The sequence below is a fragment of the Elaeis guineensis genome, chromosome 1 (assembly GCF_000442705.2).
Source record: "Elaeis guineensis isolate ETL-2024a chromosome 1, EG11, whole genome shotgun sequence".
NCBI lineage: Eukaryota > Viridiplantae > Streptophyta > Magnoliopsida > Arecales > Arecaceae > Elaeis > Elaeis guineensis.
The window spans coordinates 27,380,382-27,398,031 of record NC_025993.2 but is presented as its reverse complement, the minus strand read 5'-3'; the positions used below and the strand labels follow the sequence as shown (position 1 = coordinate 27,398,031).

The following is a 17,650-nucleotide window of genomic DNA, read 5'->3' as shown; positions in this document are numbered from 1 at the left end:
TTGAAGAGTTTGCTTGAGAGTGTGTTGTACTGTACTTTCTGAAAGCTTCTTGTTCTTCTATTATACAAGAATTATCTTAAATTTTCTGTTATATTATTTACAAAATATTTCCTCTATTGTTATTTGATGATGGCACTTCATTTTGTTTTGTTTTTGGAATTTACCTTCTGCTTTTATTTATCACCAAATCTCCAGCAGATAAGAAGAATCTGGTTTATCTTACTTGGCAAATTTTACTTTTACAATTCAGGGTGTGGGAATCTCTTTCAGCTACGACATGTTGTAGATCAATAGTTGTTATGCATGGAGGCTACTGCCTTCTTCAAATTGGAGTTGCAGCTGAATCTCTAACAGAAGTTGGTCAAGCAGTGGCTGTTGATGTGCATAAATTGATTCAAACTGCAGTTTATAGAAGTGTCATCGAATCTAGAAAACGTAGGTATCATACCAATATTCTGTTGCGGTTAATTTGCTTTGAATTGGACCGCACAATACTTATTTCTTTTTCCTTTTTTCTGAACATAAAAAACAGAGAGCTATTTGGCAAACCTCTCTCTTTATCCTGCAAGGTCCGAGCTTCCCTTCTTGCCTGCTAATACACAGGTACTATTTATCACTATTTCAGATAAATGTAAAACACATTTCTACTTTGTACTAGACATAAAATACATAATTTACTAGACATAAAAAGAATATTTTCAATTCTTGAAAATTTTTGTTCATAATTGCTATCATTCCATCTTTCTAACGAGGTAAAAATTATGCCATTTCTGAACTTATGAGCCCCACATTAAGCTATATGTATTGATGATGGAAACTTGTGCAGTTTGATAGCAGTGTCAGTGTAACAAGAATAGAAATGGTTCCTTTGTTTAAACTTGGGAAATCATACCAAGGTATTGTGAGAAACTGAGAAAGTATTATGGGCGAATTCTCGAGGAAAGACAAGTGCATGTTATATCTGCAAGTGAGGTCACATGACTGATGTTGTTGGGCATGAAAATTAGTAACTAATAGACAACCATGGACTTTGGGACCAAGTCTGCGGGATGTAAATAAGTGTCTACTACCAGAATGAAATTATTTGTATAGGGTTACAAATGCCAGTTGTATAATCAAATTCTCAATTTGGTTATTGCATGCTGAGGCCATGCTGTTTGGGGGCCAGCATGGTATGCATGCTTTACAATACTGCACTGACACTTGTCATCACTGGTACTGCTGAAATATATGATTCTGATAAGTGGTCTTGTGATTAGAAATTCTATTATTTTTGCATTTATGTTACACTTTTAAATTTTAATTATTGTCTAGTTGGAAGTGGGGATGTTTTGAATGTCCAAACATCATTTCTGACCCATTTAAACAAACTGTACATCACAAGCTGATGGGAAAAAAAACTAGTTGTAAATATGTGGTATGTTGCACATGAAACTAGCATATTAGGGTATCAAAAAGAAAATGCACAAATAAAAGCTCAACATAGGTGAAGTTTGGGAGAGAGAAGAAAAGAAACAAACCTTAACCGATTTTAACTTGATTTAAGTTCCATTGCATTTTTTGGACAATTCAACCAGTTGCTCCTTGGTTTAGAGGAGAGTGGAAACTGAAACATTGAGATGCAACTCACATGCAATTTAGTTCTACTTGGTGTAGTATATTCATTAGCCAAGCAAACTTTCATTTTTGATCTGGAAATTAGTAGCCCAACCAGACAGTTTTTAATTTCTCACATTAAGTCAGGCATTCTCAAACCTGAAACCCTTTATATGGAATATTATACCTCGATCTGCACAGTCATCTGATGTATGTAGCCTGCTCCTCCATCATGTAGAGAGCATGATTGCTTTGTAGTAGATTGTCCATTTAAAAGAGAGAATAAATTGAACACAAACTAATAATTAGTTATGCTTTTTCAACTAGAAAATATCTCTACCATTTGAACAGACTTATTCTAGAGAAGTTCTCTATCCCATTCCTTCAGTTGAACTGTGCACTAAATCTATCTCAACTCTGTAGGAAACTAGGAATAAATAGGAAAGTAGGCAGTAAACATGACAGTTTCTGCAGACTAGAGCTGATAGCAGTCCAGTTGACAACGTACTAGCAACCTTAGGTCATGAGCACATCTATTCAAAAAGAGAAAGAGAAGGGAAAACACTGATCTTATCATTCAAAATGCATCCTAAATGCTTCTGGGAATTTTTACATGACAATATTCGAACTTATTTTCTCTTAATTGATCAGCTCATGAGCACATAGCTTTTCCAGGCAGTTATCTTGCAGCCACTAGGGAATAGTGGAATTGCTATCATTGGTGGCGATACTATCAGGGGCTTCACCAACCTTGATCAGGTATGACTGTTCATTAGGAGATTGAGAATTTCCTAATTATGTTTTCTGTTTTACATGCTCTGATTTTAGTTAGTTTTCATCTCTGTTTATATGTTGGTGATTTTTTTCACATCTTTTTCCTGAATATAGATGTTATTTGCTTCTGGATATATATAAATTTCAGAATCCTTAAGATGGAATTCACTTGTGTCCTATTATGCCTTTGAATGGGGTCCTTCATGTTTAAATACCACAAGCATAAGGTACTGGAGTCAAAATGGAAATATTTTATGTATTTAGTAGAGGGAAAGCAGAATATGAAAGCAATGCCGGTTGAGATGTTGGAGCAGATGTGTTTTTCACAAACATAAACATGGCAAACAAAGAAACGCTAAGAGCTTATTGGGAAACTACATAGTGGTGGAATGCAATGATCCAAGAAAACATAGACAAAATGTGATATGTATTACCTAGACACTTGTGCCCGGCTCCAAAAATCCATCTCAGATATATATCTGAGTCTCATATGCACACTCGGATACTTATGAAGTTCTATGATTGTCACTTTTAAGGATTGGGGGAGAGTAAAACTCTTCCAACAATGAGTTTGACCCTCCATTTTCATGTTAGAAGTGAGTATTCTTTCTTTTAGTGATTGCTAGTGGATGTAGGCATTGAAGTAATTTTGGGAAGTGTTATTTAGTGTTATCTCTTATATTCTTAAGTTAATTAGAAAGTAGTTAAACTCTTCCAACAATGAGTTTGACCCACCATATTCATGTTAGAAGGGAGTATTCTTTCTTTTTAGTGATTGGTAGTGGATGTAGGCATTGAAATAATTTTGGGAAGTGTTCTCTTATATTCTTAAGTTAATTGGAAAGCTTTGAATGACAAACATGTATATTGAAAGACCTAAACATACAATAACTTAATGTTTATTTTTAATCTCTAAATAAAGAAAATTAAAGATATGAATATATATTTCAGTTACATTTATAATTTATCCTACATATCTCTCTATCTGCCTTTTTCTCTCTTGTCGAATCAAACATTTGGAATTTTGGATGCATGTCTGAATCCGATTCTCATATCCATATACATGCAACACTAATGAGATATTAACATGAAGTTGCTAGATATTTAGACTTCAGCCAAAAGCACTAATGGATTGCATCTGGCCTTCCCTAGATTTATTAGATATGTCTTTACCTATCTTTTCATTCTTCTGTATATTGGTAGATAAAATGATCACACTTAAGTCACTTAACCCTACCTCAAATGGAAAACAATTAGTGATAAGAAGTAGACTTTTTAAACTAGTATTATTACCAAAATTCATTCAACCGCGATCGCTAAGTTGACAGCACTTTATTTGGATCTCATGCATAAAGCATAAGTTAGCATTCATATCTATTTAAAATACCATAATTGAACTTCTTGCTAATCTTTAGGAAGATGCACCATGGTGTGAATTGATGAGAAGAACACAAGAATACATGCAAAATTATGATTCAATTTTGAACGAGGCCTGAACTAAGTAGTATAACCCCAAATAGAGATGAACCATTCAATTGTGCTTGGTCCAGGGTGGTTTGGTCCTCTCTCCCCTTGTTAAATTGAGAGGAAGGCAAAGAAGGCCTCTCATGCCTTCTTTGCCTCTCATTTTATATATTTTTTTTGTTCAACTCAAAAAATAAAATTGATCAAAGGGGGTAGATTCTACATATGTCAGCCTAGATATAAGCCAAAAAATAGGTAAATGGCCTTCTCTCCTTCTCTCATTTTTTTTTTCTTTTTCATGCCAAAAATCAGCAAAAAATGAAGAAAATAAGACTAGATCATGTCAGATTTTTGGATTTTAGAATGATTTGATGTTATTATATAAAAATTAATTAAAAATATTTAATGAAGTCAAAAAATTATTAGGCTTTGTATTATATAATATATAATGTAGAAATATTTTTTGGACTAATTTCTTGATTTTTTTATTATAATGTAATTTCATTAATTTTTAAATAATTAACTAATTATGAATTAATATAAATTGTTTAATATATGTTTGGTAAACTTGTAGGAATGGATTTAGGAAGTAGTTGGAGTGTGATATTGGTTAAGATCATGAGGTCATATTTTCAGGCTAGCACTATTAAAGGTGCAAGTGGTGCAACATGGAGTTCAAAGAAGACATGTGACTTAGTTGAAGCAGCATCTCGTAGGTGGTTACTTCAATGTGTCTACCTACTAAAAATGCCTGCATGAGATTTGTTAACTAACAAAGAAATGCCGAGAAGAGGGTGGAGATCAAATTTTGGATAGGAAAGCCACCATCATACAACTCGAGAGATCTAGAGGATTATGACACGACCATTTTGAATGATGAGAAGGCACAGATTCTAACTACCATCTAGAAGAGCTTGAGTGACCAATGGAAGAGGGAGGAGATTGCTAGTAATAGGGCTCAGTTTGGGCATCATAGTACAAGTCAAGCTCGGGTTTTGGGTCCTCTAAAATAGATCTGAGCTATGGGGGTATGTTATCTGTTAGGGAGGTTGTCTGCAAAGGTGTTGCCTATATAGCCTCTAAGTTGGAGCTTTTAGCAATAAGAAATGAAAAAATCCAGAGAGAAGCAAGGCCCATTATTCATGATGTACATCCTCATACCTTTTCTAGCAAAGATTCTAAGCAAGAGAGGGTTACATCACATTAGGGAAGGATAAGGAAAAGATATATGGAGAGCTATTGCATTGTGGTTCTACTTTAGCTACATCCTAGCAAATGCGGTATACAACACATACTATTGGTATACTATCACCTCTACTTAAAGTGCTAGTCAGATGTAGATTCTCCTAGGTTGAAGGATGTATATGGCGAGCTACCAATCAATAATAAGCAGCTAGAGAAGTGGATAGCCTTTTACTTGAGCAATGGGACATATATGGTTTGACTCTAACATGTGATGGTTGGATGGGTCCCAGCAAATGGAGTATCATCAATTTTTTTACATATTATGACATGAAGATATTTTTTCACAAATCTGTTGATGCTTTGAATTAGGTCCATGATGCCTATTACATCCTCAACTTGATGGAGGTTGTTATAAACCAAGTAGAGAAGTAGAATGTCATGCAGGTAGTCACGAATAATGGGTCACTGTACAAAGTTGTCGGGAAGATTCTGATAGATACATGATCCCATTTTCTGGATCCTATATATTGCACACTGCATAGATCTGATGTTGATGGACATCAAGAAGATTCATAAAGTGAAGTAGGGTGCTGAGATAGCTCGATCCATTACCAAATTTTAGATACAACCACATGAGCGTTGTCTTTGCAGGGAGTGAGATATTGAGACCAACAGTTACATGCTTTGCCACCCATTATATTTCACTGCCTTATCAAGAAAAAAGTAGACTTGCGTCAGATGTTCATTAGTGTCAAGTGTTAAGAGAGTAGATATGCTCAGGCCGGCATTGAATGGAGCCACGTCGAGGGCTTGGCTATGAGTTGACAGTTTTGGTAGTAGGCTTAGAGAATTATGAAGGCTATCACACCATTATATCAAGTGCTGAGAGCTATGGACAATAAAAGATACCCTTAGATGAAGTTCCTCTATCAGTTGATGATGATTCCCAAGGTCAGATTGAGTAGGCAGACCCAAAACATGCCTAGGATTCTAGGAATATATTAATATCATTGAGAAAAGGTGGGACTGTCAGATGGATAGAGAGTTACATCTAGCAGGTAATGTTCATTCATATACTTGTTTCTCATATACTTATCTAATATTATGCTAAATCAAATGCAAAATGTATTGGCAGCCTATTACCCAGCCCAAAGTTCCAGCATATCATCCTAGGAATAGGTATGGGTGAGGAAATTCTGACCCTCTTGCCAAATGTTACGTACAAGATGAAGCCTGATCTAGAAGTTGTTGCCTAGTGTCTAGAAAAGAAAAGTTAACTTGAGTGGCATGCTAGATCATTACTTTGTAAACATGTGTAAATCATTAACAATGTCAAATTGATATTGTATTCTATGTATCTATTCCACAGACAAATATTTAGGGAGGGCTATTGCAGCTTTAACGACAAGCTAGCTATGGTAAGCAAAGAAAGCATGAATCTAGGTGTCATTAGACACCTACTATGATACTCCTTTAATGTTTTATAATTATTAGTGTCTAACAGGCAATTTTCTTGAATGCATTTGTAGTCAAATTGGTGGTTCCACTTTGGGTAGTAATCCAAGAACCTTAGGAGCCTGGGGATTTGGATCTTCTTGAAGATGGTCTCCTCCGATGCCTATGAGTGCAACTGGTTTACTTTACCCTTACCCATAGCAAACAAGAGGAATTGCCTCACAAAGAAATGCTTGATGATCTTGTATATGTTCATTGCAATCTGCATCTCAAATTGAAGTGTATGAAGAGGAAATGGTGCTGAAGTATGATGATCCACTTTATAGTGATTTTGTGTATGATGAGAGGATCAATGATTGGTTGGCATGAGGGCCAGCAGCAATGGCTAGAACTAGAAGAGCTGAGATTGCCTCCTGATTGACTAGCATTTTAGTAAGGGAGGCTAGGGCAGATGTAGAATAACGGACAGAACGACATATGCCATGCTCGCATCCAGCTGTTGAGCCATAGAGATCTGGGAGGAGCCAATCATTGTAAGACTTTATGTCTGAAATATCCTCCCAAAAATCTAATGCAGAGATACTGAGAAAAGGCCACCATTGTACTCGATCTACTTAGGGAGGTCAGCACAATGGATCCACCTAGCAAAGCAGGTAGAGATGAAAATTTAGGTAAAGAAGGTAGCTCTTTAGATCAGCAGGAAAGGAAAAGAAAAGAGACTTGCAGTCCCATTGGAGGGAGTCAAGGAGGAGTTTGTTCATTAAGATTTGGAAACCCGTGACATCTCAGATGTTTGATTATCCAGATTTTCTTATGACACCTGCGATGATGACAGTTCGAGTGACAATATATCTGATGGGCAAAGAGTAGCGGTAGATATGGCATGATAGTATATGAGTCACAGCCTTAGGATATTTGATTCACCAATGAGTCCTAGTTTACTCGAGCCACATAGGATACATGTCATAGTGAATGACCTTGGCCCATGAGGATACCATTGCGTACAAGAGGTAAGTCCCTCGAGGTCATTTGGGACATACTGCTGCTGTAGATGACATTGCACATAGAGTAGTGTGTTTGGACGTACCTAGATTTGAGTCACATCGAATCCTATTCCATATAGCTAGGGTATGATTTGTATGGATATGGTTCTTTTGAGATGCCATATTTCAGTGGATGCTATCCTTAACAGCCTCAGGTAGCTTATACATCGGATTTTGCTGTCGCAACCTTTGGATGGCCAACTCGATATCAGTCGAAGGAATATTATCAAGATGGCTATCTAGCGGGCATGTAGGAATATACGGCATTCCTCCTGAAATCTTGGGAGTGGTATCCCAGGCCTGGACTATAATTGCGATCTCATTGTCTATGAAGGATATTTACACTTCACAAAATTTTAGATATTGGCATGTGTTTTATACTTTAAATACATTAAATCGACTCTTTGTTGTATTGTATATTAACGTATAAATACTTTAATTGTACTTCAATTCCAACTTATGACCAAAAAGACATTAAAACAATGTCAAAATTACAAAATAAAACCACAATAATCAAAATCACAAAGTGGGAACAAAAAATTTAAGGAAATAAGAAAAATTAAGAAAACAAAAAAAATAAAGAAAATGGTGCATTGGTTAGTGATCGATATGCTAGCCCATGTCATCTAAATGTATGCCAGCTTGTACCATATAATTGATTTGTTGGCTTGTACCATGTGTTGGTACGATGCTGAGCTAGTATCATAACATGCCGGTACCATACCATATTGATGGCCTTCCAGTATTATATCCGGTACCGGTTTAGTGCATATTTGATAAAACCTTATAGAGCTTATAAGTTGTTAAGCTAATGAATCGTGAGCAACTCATACTGGCCTATATCTTTCATAGCAACTAGAACCAGCACTCAACATCCCCCAGCATCAATTCTTGAGGGGAATTGGCTCTAACTGCTTGAAATAGACAACTATTTGTATTTCTTGATATCAAGCTCATTGGTGCTTTTACACCTTAGTTTTTGTTTGCTCATTCAAATATCACGAGGGGAATTTTCACTCATGGGGAACTCAAATCATCAAAGAATGCAAGCCAAAATGGTGAGAGATTGTTAGAGATGTGGCCATTTGATCATTGTAAGTGATGAAAAGTAATAGCCTCTTTCTTAATATTTTTTGTATTTTTAACAATGTCATAGCTAAATCATGTTTTATTTTAAATTCACAAGTAAGAGCTTTTTAGATTTTGAAATGTAAAATATGAGATTCATGTTTCTAGAACATAATCTAGGATCAAATTGAAGGGATTGGATATTTAGTTTGCATATAAATCATTCCCAAAAGCACATTAAATTCGAAAATAACTAGAGCTAATGCAACATCATCAAATTTTATAAAATAAATTTAGAAAATAATTTTCATACAAAAATAATTTAAAAATTAATTTTATTGAATAATAATTTAAAATATTAAAGACTTCTTTAGAAAAAGGTAATATTGCCTTCATAATGGACAAAGATATGGTTTGACTTTCTAACCTTTCTACTGAAATAAATTATTGGGCTAATTATGTCTCGATTGGCTACAATGGGTTGTATGGCTATAGTTGGCCGTTTGTGGCTATAAGAGGTCACATAAAATTTCTGAGACTTATGTCCTGGTTGGCTACAGTAGGCCATGTAGCTATAATGGACCATTTGTGACCACAGTAGGCCACATGACATTTTTAAGGAGTATGTCCCGATTGGTTGCAGTGGGCCGTGGCTGACTTCAATAGGCCATGTCGGCTGTAGTGGCAATGGCTGCTTCAATGGATCCTATAGGGTCTTCGAAGGGTTAGCCCCATATTTTCATCAATATGACTTCTACTTTGGTGCACCCATGAGCAAAAGCATCACGTGCCTTGTGAGGGAAGGTGTCGCTTGGTTATCCTCGAGTTTCTGCATCGGTAGGACTTCCATATTTTGAAAAGCATCAAAGAGCCTTTCGTCCTTTCTTGGATGCTGAGTTACCTTCAGTCTCTGAGCCTCGAGAGGCTCGGGGTTCGTCCATGCATGGGGTCCAACAAAGGATCCAATTATCCTAATTGGATAGTCATGAGCCATACTAGCATTTTGAGGTTGCCTCAAAGATATCGTTATTAGGGCTGAGCCTCGTTCAACATAGACTCGGCTCTATCCTCACTTCCTGTGGGTCAGCTAGCAATTTTATCCTTCAAAAAATATTCTGAAATAAAATATCAGTTGAGTTTTTATTATAAACAGAAATTATATTTACATCATAGCTGGCAATCATCGATAGTGCGACGATGGTGCCATTGACTTCCCTCTAAGATCAGAAAGAAAATGATGCTCCCAAACACTGTCCCCTTTTCCTCCTTAATTTGGGCTCCTACCCCCAACGTTGCTAGCTAGGGTAGAGATGGTGTTGATGATGCCGGTCATTGGTTGGTTGTCATTGTTTTCCTCATTGGATGGTTGATTTTGCCGCTCTTATAGATACTTGCTGGGGTAGTTTCTTCGAATTAAGGCCTTGATCTCATCTTTGAGCTAGTGGTATTTCTCGGTGTTCTGACCATAGTTGCGGTGGAAGTGATAGTGCTTCCTCTTGTCCTCTTGTTCGGAGGGGACTTCATTGGCCCAGGCTGTCATAGATACCTTTGACCCTCGATCTCCATTAGAATCTAGGATTAAGAGGTGGATAAAGAGTGTAGCTGTCGAACCATTGGGGACGACTTCTCGATTGGTAGCTCTTTTACAGTTGAAAAGATTTTCTTTCGGTCTGGGCTGCTCGGGGATCTTTTCGATCTCTCTTCTTCCCAAAGATCTTCTTTTCTTCTACTGGCTTGTGAGCTCTCAGATTTCTTCCCCTTGGGCGTCCTTCCAAGCTCAAGCTAGTAGGTCAACATAATCCCTTCAAAACTTTTTGTTGAGAGAAAAGACAAGGTGCTCATTTTGTAGCCCTTGCTTGAGTGCTGACATTACCACTGACTAGTCGAGGCTTTGTACCTCAAGCATGGTGGCATTGAAGTGTGTGATGTAGTCACGTAGTGACTTGCTCTCTTTTTGCTGGAGAGAAAAGAGACTGTCAGAGTTTTTTGATTGAGGTCGGTAGCTGCTAAAATGAGTAATGAACAGCCTATCGAGCTACTTGAACGAACGAATGGATCCTGATTGGAGTTTGAAATACCACATCTATGCCGACTTTCTAAGGATGGCCAGAAAAGTGAGACAAAAGAGGTTTTGAGGACCCTACAGCATCATGAGGGTTCTATATCCTATAGGTGATCAAGGAGATCCATGAAACCATCATATGGCTCCAGATGGGGTACTTTAAATGATTTGGGATCAATTTCTTTAGGATGGCCTTGGAGAATGGTGGTTGAGAATTGAAGTCGAAGCCATCATTACTCTGGTGAGGCCCATTCTGGACTTCACCGAGATGATGCTCAATGTCTTAACTCTCCTCTTGAGTTCGTCCTCCTATTGAGATTTTTCGAGCCTAAAAAAGCAAGTCGAGATGGAATCATCAGTGGAGAAAGAGCTTCTCAATGGTGCCTTCTCTCTTAAGCTTCGACTGGAGGAGGATGGGCTATCATAATGGGGGAGCGAAGGGAGTGTCGTTGGGGAGCAGATCTCGAACTTTGGGAGTAATATGCCTACTGAGATGGGAGGGAGCCATCTGAGGGTTCAACTCCATGTGCTGTTGTCATTGCTCCATCACTTGTTATAGTTGCTACATAGCACCAGTCGATGCCTAGATCTGGTGAGCCAAGGCATCGAATGGAGGTGGATCTATCATGGCAGAGATTGCACTACAACAGATCCACTGACAGCACCACTCTGACTGTGATGGATGGGTTGCTGATAGGAGGCAGTGGAGTTTTATGCTCTCATTGCATCATGCTTTCTGTTCTCTCAAAAAGGGACTAAGCCCTTCCTCTAGCGCAATTTGTTGCGTAAGACTTCGGAGAGGTGTTAATGTGGTTGGAGCTGGATGCCATCTGAGATCCACGACACTGAAGAGTACTTGTAAAGAAAGTCCACACTCATCAGGGATGTTCCAATGGGATTCTCTGATGCTTATGTTAGTCGAGCTTTGAGAATGGTAGAGAAAAAAGAAAGTGAGAGCCAAGAGAGCGGAGAGAGTTTTCCTTCCTCATCCTTTAGGACTTGCCCTTTCCTTGAGTGCTTGAGTTTGCTTTCTCTTACTTATTTGAGGATTCCTTTCGTACCTCTTTTGAATGAAGCTTAAGCCCGTAGGCCACTAGCTAGAATCTATGAGTTGTTAGGTTTAGCTCTATAGGCTGTTGATTATGATTTGGACCTTTATTGAGAGAGAAATCTCTTTCACCTCTAAATTAAAATTGTTAGTCATGGGTATTAGCACAGGCTTCACCAGCACAGCTGGCTAAATTGATGGTTCTGAATCCACAGCTGGTGTGAGCTCACCATATCATCCTGGATGTGTCTTAATAGAGGATTGGTCCCGATCGACGTGTTTCTCTCGTAACATGCCCTATAATATGGGGTTTCAAATTCTTAAGTATTAAACTAATGGAACAAAAATCATATGGGCAGGCATCAGAGAAGAAAATATGATACGAGCTTTCCATTTTACCATGTTGTCCTTATTACCCATCTTAAAAGAGAAACTTAAAAGTCAAATACTCCTACTAAGTCAGTCATCAATCCTGTAATTTAAAAATTAACAAAGAAAGAAAATCACATGTGGCATCCTCTTTCATCATTATTTCTAAAATATACTTATCATCGATAATATTATATGGTCAGATAATACACACTAAGCAAATTAGTCATCCATCAAGCTAATATATATCTAGATAAATCAATATATAGTTTGTAGAACATGATGTTTATCGATATATAGTATACGATTAAGTGATACACATTTAATAACTCAATATATACATCTCAGCAAATTGATATACAGTTTCTAGAACTTCATGTTCATTAGTACATATTATATGGCTAGTTGATACATACTGATCAACTTTCTGATGCATATTGTAAGTTTATTTGATACATGCCTTGCAATGCTCAAATACATACCTCTATATAAATCGATACATAATTTTTAAAATATATTTTTTACTAATACACACTAAATAGCCGATGACACCATACAAACTAGTCATTTAGCAAGCCAATATAGACTTTTAGATAGATTAATACATAGAGGTTAGAACATAATATCCATCAATACAAGTATAGTAGTCCCTACCTTTGTCTAATATAAGAAATTATATATGTTGGAAATATGGATTTGTAACCACCCATGATGGGCTTATTTAAAACTCCCCACTATTTGGGATAACTACTCAGTATTTGAGTAAAAGTGAAAAGTTATTTCTTATCTTATTATAACTGCAAAAAATAGTTATTTCTCGAAGACTCCAATATAAAAAGAAAAATGATATGGTGAACAAAAATGGAAAAAGTTTTTCTTTCTTTGGGCTCTCAAACTATCTTTGTGATTATCCAGAGGCAAATGAATTTGGATGCGGACAAAAGACATTTATCCATTCATAATTTACCTTTGACTAGGAGTATATTTGCTGATTGGTGATTTACTCCATATAGTTTCTTGGGGTAATGTATTTTTAACTTAAACATTTAAAATTTATAAATTTTTGAGCATCATAATTAAAATAAATAAATTTATTTTTAATTATTTTAATTATCCAAAAATTTCTTCATTGGTAGCAGAGCATGTAGGTTGTTTCCTAATCATCTATATGTCGTAGATATGATTATACTTATTGTATTGATGTGTCAATTGCATTAGACCCATTTAGTGGTATTTTTTTTGATTGACATAATTAGAGTTATTGTTAGACTGTGAAATTTTGTATGTAACTAGATTATATATGTGTGATGTAATAAAAAAATTTTGTAGCACAAGCTTTTGTATGTTGAGAGATATCAGTGACCCAAGCCAATTGAACCAAAATTTTATGTTAATTATTTCTCTCTCTGTGATTTGTCTCAAACTATGAGATTTGTATAATTGTAAACTACTCTTCATCAGCTTTCTGTGGATATAAAATTCATATCTTTGGAGTTAAAATGAGAAGATATTGAATTTTAAGGGTGGTGATTGGGCAAATTAAGGGTGAGTACGAGGCCCGAGAGGAAAACATGAAGAAATATCTTCAAAAGATAAAGGACTTAACTTGGTCTTCTTAAGCTTTGACATTCAACAAGTCTCCAGAGCAGACAATCAGTGCAGATGCACTATCAAAACTAGCACCTTGTTGCCCACTGATTTGGAGAACAAAACCTACTTCGAAGTGCTCAAAGCCTCGGCCCTTGAGGAGCTTCTTGTTGTCCAGTAAGTTGATGAAGAACCCTCTGGATTGATCCTTGCTTAAGTACCTTAGGTCAGGCAAGCTGCCCACTGACTGTAAGGAGGCCCGAAAGATAAGAAAATAGCCCATCCGCTATGTCTTATATGATAACAAGCCATACAAGTGGTCATTCTCCCTGCCTCCTAAAATGTCTGCACTTATCCGAGGTAGACTATGCACTATGGGAGGTCCATGAAGAAATCTATAGAAGCCACTTGGAAAAAAGGTCCCTCTCTTATAAAATCTTTGGCAAGACTATTATTAGCCCACTATGCAGCAGATGCAGGTGCCTTGTCAGAAAATGCTATCGATGCTAGAGGATCTCCAATATTCAGCATCAATCGATAGCACTCCTAACTCCCATCAGTGCTTCATGGCCATTCGCTCAATGGGGGATGGATATCCTTGATCCTTCCCCCTTGCATCCGGTCAGCACAAGTTCCTACTGGAGGCCATCGATATTTCACAAAGTGGGTCGAAGTCAAGCCCCTAACTGGTACATTCGAGGTGAAAGTAAAAGATTTTGTTTGGAAATCAATCATCTGCTATTATGATCTTCTCCGAGTATAGATCATAGATAATGGCAGGCAGTTTAGTGATATTGACTTCGTAAATTTCATAGAGAATATGGAATAGAGCACCACTTTACCTGATTGACCACCTGTAGATGAATGGAGAGGTGGACATGACTAATAGAACTCTTTTGCAAGGCTTGAAGACCAGAATAGATCGAATTTGGGGGTCCTGAGTAGACGAGCTTCATCATATACTGTGAACTATCAACCACTCAGAGACTCCCAATGGGTGAGACTCCTTTCAACCTCGCATTCGAGACTGAAGCAGTCATTCCTATGAATTTGGGCTCCCCTCCCTCAGAGTTGAGGAATATAATGAAGATACCAACTTTGTATGGTTTTGAACCAATCTTGACTTGATTGAAGAAAGCAGGGAGCATGCTGCTGTCAGAATGGCTGCCTATCATTAGAAGGTGATCAGGTACTACAATGCTTGAGTCAAAATCAAAAAATTTTGAATTGGTGATCTAGTATTATGGTGAGTCGAAGTTTTATAGCTCATGGAGTAGGAAAAGCTATCACCCAACTGGAAAGATCCTTATCAGGTGGACAAGGTAGTACATCCGGAGACCTATCGGCTCAAGTAACTCGATGGAACTTCACTCCTAGACCATAGAACTCGTCCAACCTGCACATATTCATCAGTGATTTTATAATATTATGTCATTATATATCAATATAAATGCTCAGATTGACTAATTTCTACTTGCTTAAGCATCATGAATGGCCTAAACTTCTTTTGCTGTGAAGAATTCCTCTGATCAGAACTATATCTAATAGATGAGGGCTGACCATAAGGACCCTCGGTGATCGACGATCAGTCCTCGATGACTTGGAGGTGGGGCTAACTTACAAGACCCCATCAGAGCCCAAGTCATGTGAGAAGTAGAGGGCGACCCCAACGGACCTCTGGTGGGCTAACTTATAAGACCCTCAGTCTGTGATCATGAGAAGTGCACACACTGTCTACAAACACATGCTGCCTCTTGCGTGTAGATGAGAAGTGCACACCGTTCCACTCATAAGATGAGTCGAGCACATGCTGTCTCTCATATAAAAATGAAAAGTGCACACGTTGCCTCTCACATGAAGACAAGAAGTGCACTTGTTGTCTACGGGCATATACGGTCTCTTGTGTAAAGATGAGAAATGCACACACTGTCTCTTACATAAAAATGAGAAATGCACACGCCGCCTACGGGCACAGGCTGCCTCTCACGATGAGAAATCCACACGATGCTCCACTCGTAAGATGAGCCGAGCACATGTTGCCTCTTCCCCACAGAGCAGAGCCAAGCTGCCGCCTGCAGGGCAGAGCCACACTGCCACTGCAGGACAGAGCCAAGCTGCCGCCTGTAGGGCAAAGCCAAGTTACTGTTTACAAAGCAGGGCCAAGATGTCACTTACTGAGAAAAACCAGTGGCTCTCTGGTCGGAACCACCTTCAACAAAGTTTATTCGGGATAATTTATCTCGAATTGGAACAATTTCATTTAAATTTCTAAGGTTCGGATTGGTCCAGATCAAAAAAATTCTAAGTGCCTTAGGTTGAGGTCAACCTCTGCATATTAGGTTAAAAATATGCAAGCTTACAAAAGATAATTTTTATTCATTCTGATATTTACAAGAAGAAGGATGGCATCCCCAGCGCCACCTTACAAAAAAAATGAGGGAGAAAGGAAAAGTGGGAGAAAGTGCAGCAAAATAGAAGAAAGGAGGAGGCCATGAAGGTTACACCGGTCCAAAAGCAGATCCTTGTCAGTCAACGAACCCGATTTGGAGCTCTCATCATCGTGGATGATGGCAACAATCGAATAGTGGATGCTCTTCTCGATCCCCAGCTTAAGGATGAGGAAGCTCAGTCCTCATTCGACGAGGAAGCCTCCTCATCACTGTTTTCGGACTGAAAGGATTGGAGCTCTAAATAGAGCATCATTTGCAACAGGCGGGTCTTGCAGTTCTCAAAACCATCGATAAATCTATCGACGACAATGTCGATGGCCTCTCTCTTAAACTCTGCAGAGTTTCCATACTCCTTAATGTAGTGGGCCCAGATGTCAGGAAGAATCTACTCGAATTGAGGGGTGTGATGACCCTTGAGCCTTGACAGAGATTATGAGGTGCAAGGCGTCCAGTGAGAGGAAAATGGATCAGCACTTCTGGCTTTTGCTGTTCTCCAGACCTCTTTTATAAAGGCCCACCTCTCTTTCACTCTGGCCTTCACCACCGGCAAAGGAGGATGCAACGGGGGACGCAAGGGTGATGCCATCACATTAGATGGGAGGAGTTTCTACGAAGGAGAAAGATAAAGAGATTGGGTTTTTCTACCTATTGGTCTCTATTTATAAGCACCAGAGCCTACATCAAAATCCACCAATCAATGGCTTAAGGGGATATAGCTGTCCACCAGTTAATAAATGGTATATCTTCCCACTGTCAGAAATAAATCCCGATGACACTTTGAGAGTTAGAACACAGCTATGTGGTATATGCCCACAGGCTCCATGTCTTTCCCTAGGCATCATCCTAGTGGGAGAGTCAATAGCCGTCATTCCCATGATCGCTAGCATTAAAAAGGATAGAACGAAGATGCCGCATCGGTGACTATCATAGATTGGCGCAAGTTAATCATTGCTTCAGATCGGCATGCACTAGCTATTGCCTTGCATTACTTTACGCTAGTGGTTGCATCTGATCGGCAAATGAGAGCAATCGCCTCTAGCCGGTCATAGCTCGAAATCGTTGTTGAAGTCCTTCTATTCGGAACATTCCTACTTCCTACGATCGGAACTTAGTTTGCTGCAAAACATGATGTCCTAAGTCAACTCGTGTACTGCATAATAGTGTACAATCACAAGTAAAAAGCAGAAAGTAAGAAGAAGAGCAAATTTTGTTCATCTATCCTCTGCAAAATATTTACAATTGGAGTTTTTATAATGATCTTGAAGGTCCAAGTACAGAAAGAAGAAAAAAAAATAAAAAATCTAAGAGGCAACATCTGGAGCTGAGGCACTTGTTATAGGTTCGTCAGCTGCAGTAGGGTCCCAAACTTCATCTAAAAAGTCTACATTTAATTTTGAATATTTAGCGATGATCCTATCTTGGACCATAAATCAATCATGGATGCATAAATCATGAATATTTCATAAACATGATTCAAAAATTATTTTTGTCAGATATTCATATCATGTTTCAAAACATTGCTCACAGATATTCATGCTAAGGTTACTAT

General features: G+C 38.0%; 1 protein-coding gene across 1 annotated transcript in view; it reads left to right on the top strand.

The window, feature by feature from the left end:
• The first annotated feature begins 255 nt into the window (after positions 1–255).
• Positions 256–17,650, top strand: part of LOC114913013 (protein COFACTOR ASSEMBLY OF COMPLEX C SUBUNIT B CCB4, chloroplastic-like) — a 58,664-nt gene continuing 41,269 nt past the window's right edge. Inside the window, exons 1-3 of the mRNA XM_073251554.1 lie at positions 256–435; positions 533–603; positions 2,272–2,355. Of these exons, the coding sequence (XP_073107655.1) occupies positions 300–435; positions 533–603; positions 2,272–2,355 (291 nt within the window). The 5' untranslated portion in view covers positions 256–299. The remainder of the gene's footprint in view (positions 436–532; positions 604–2,271; positions 2,356–17,650) is intronic.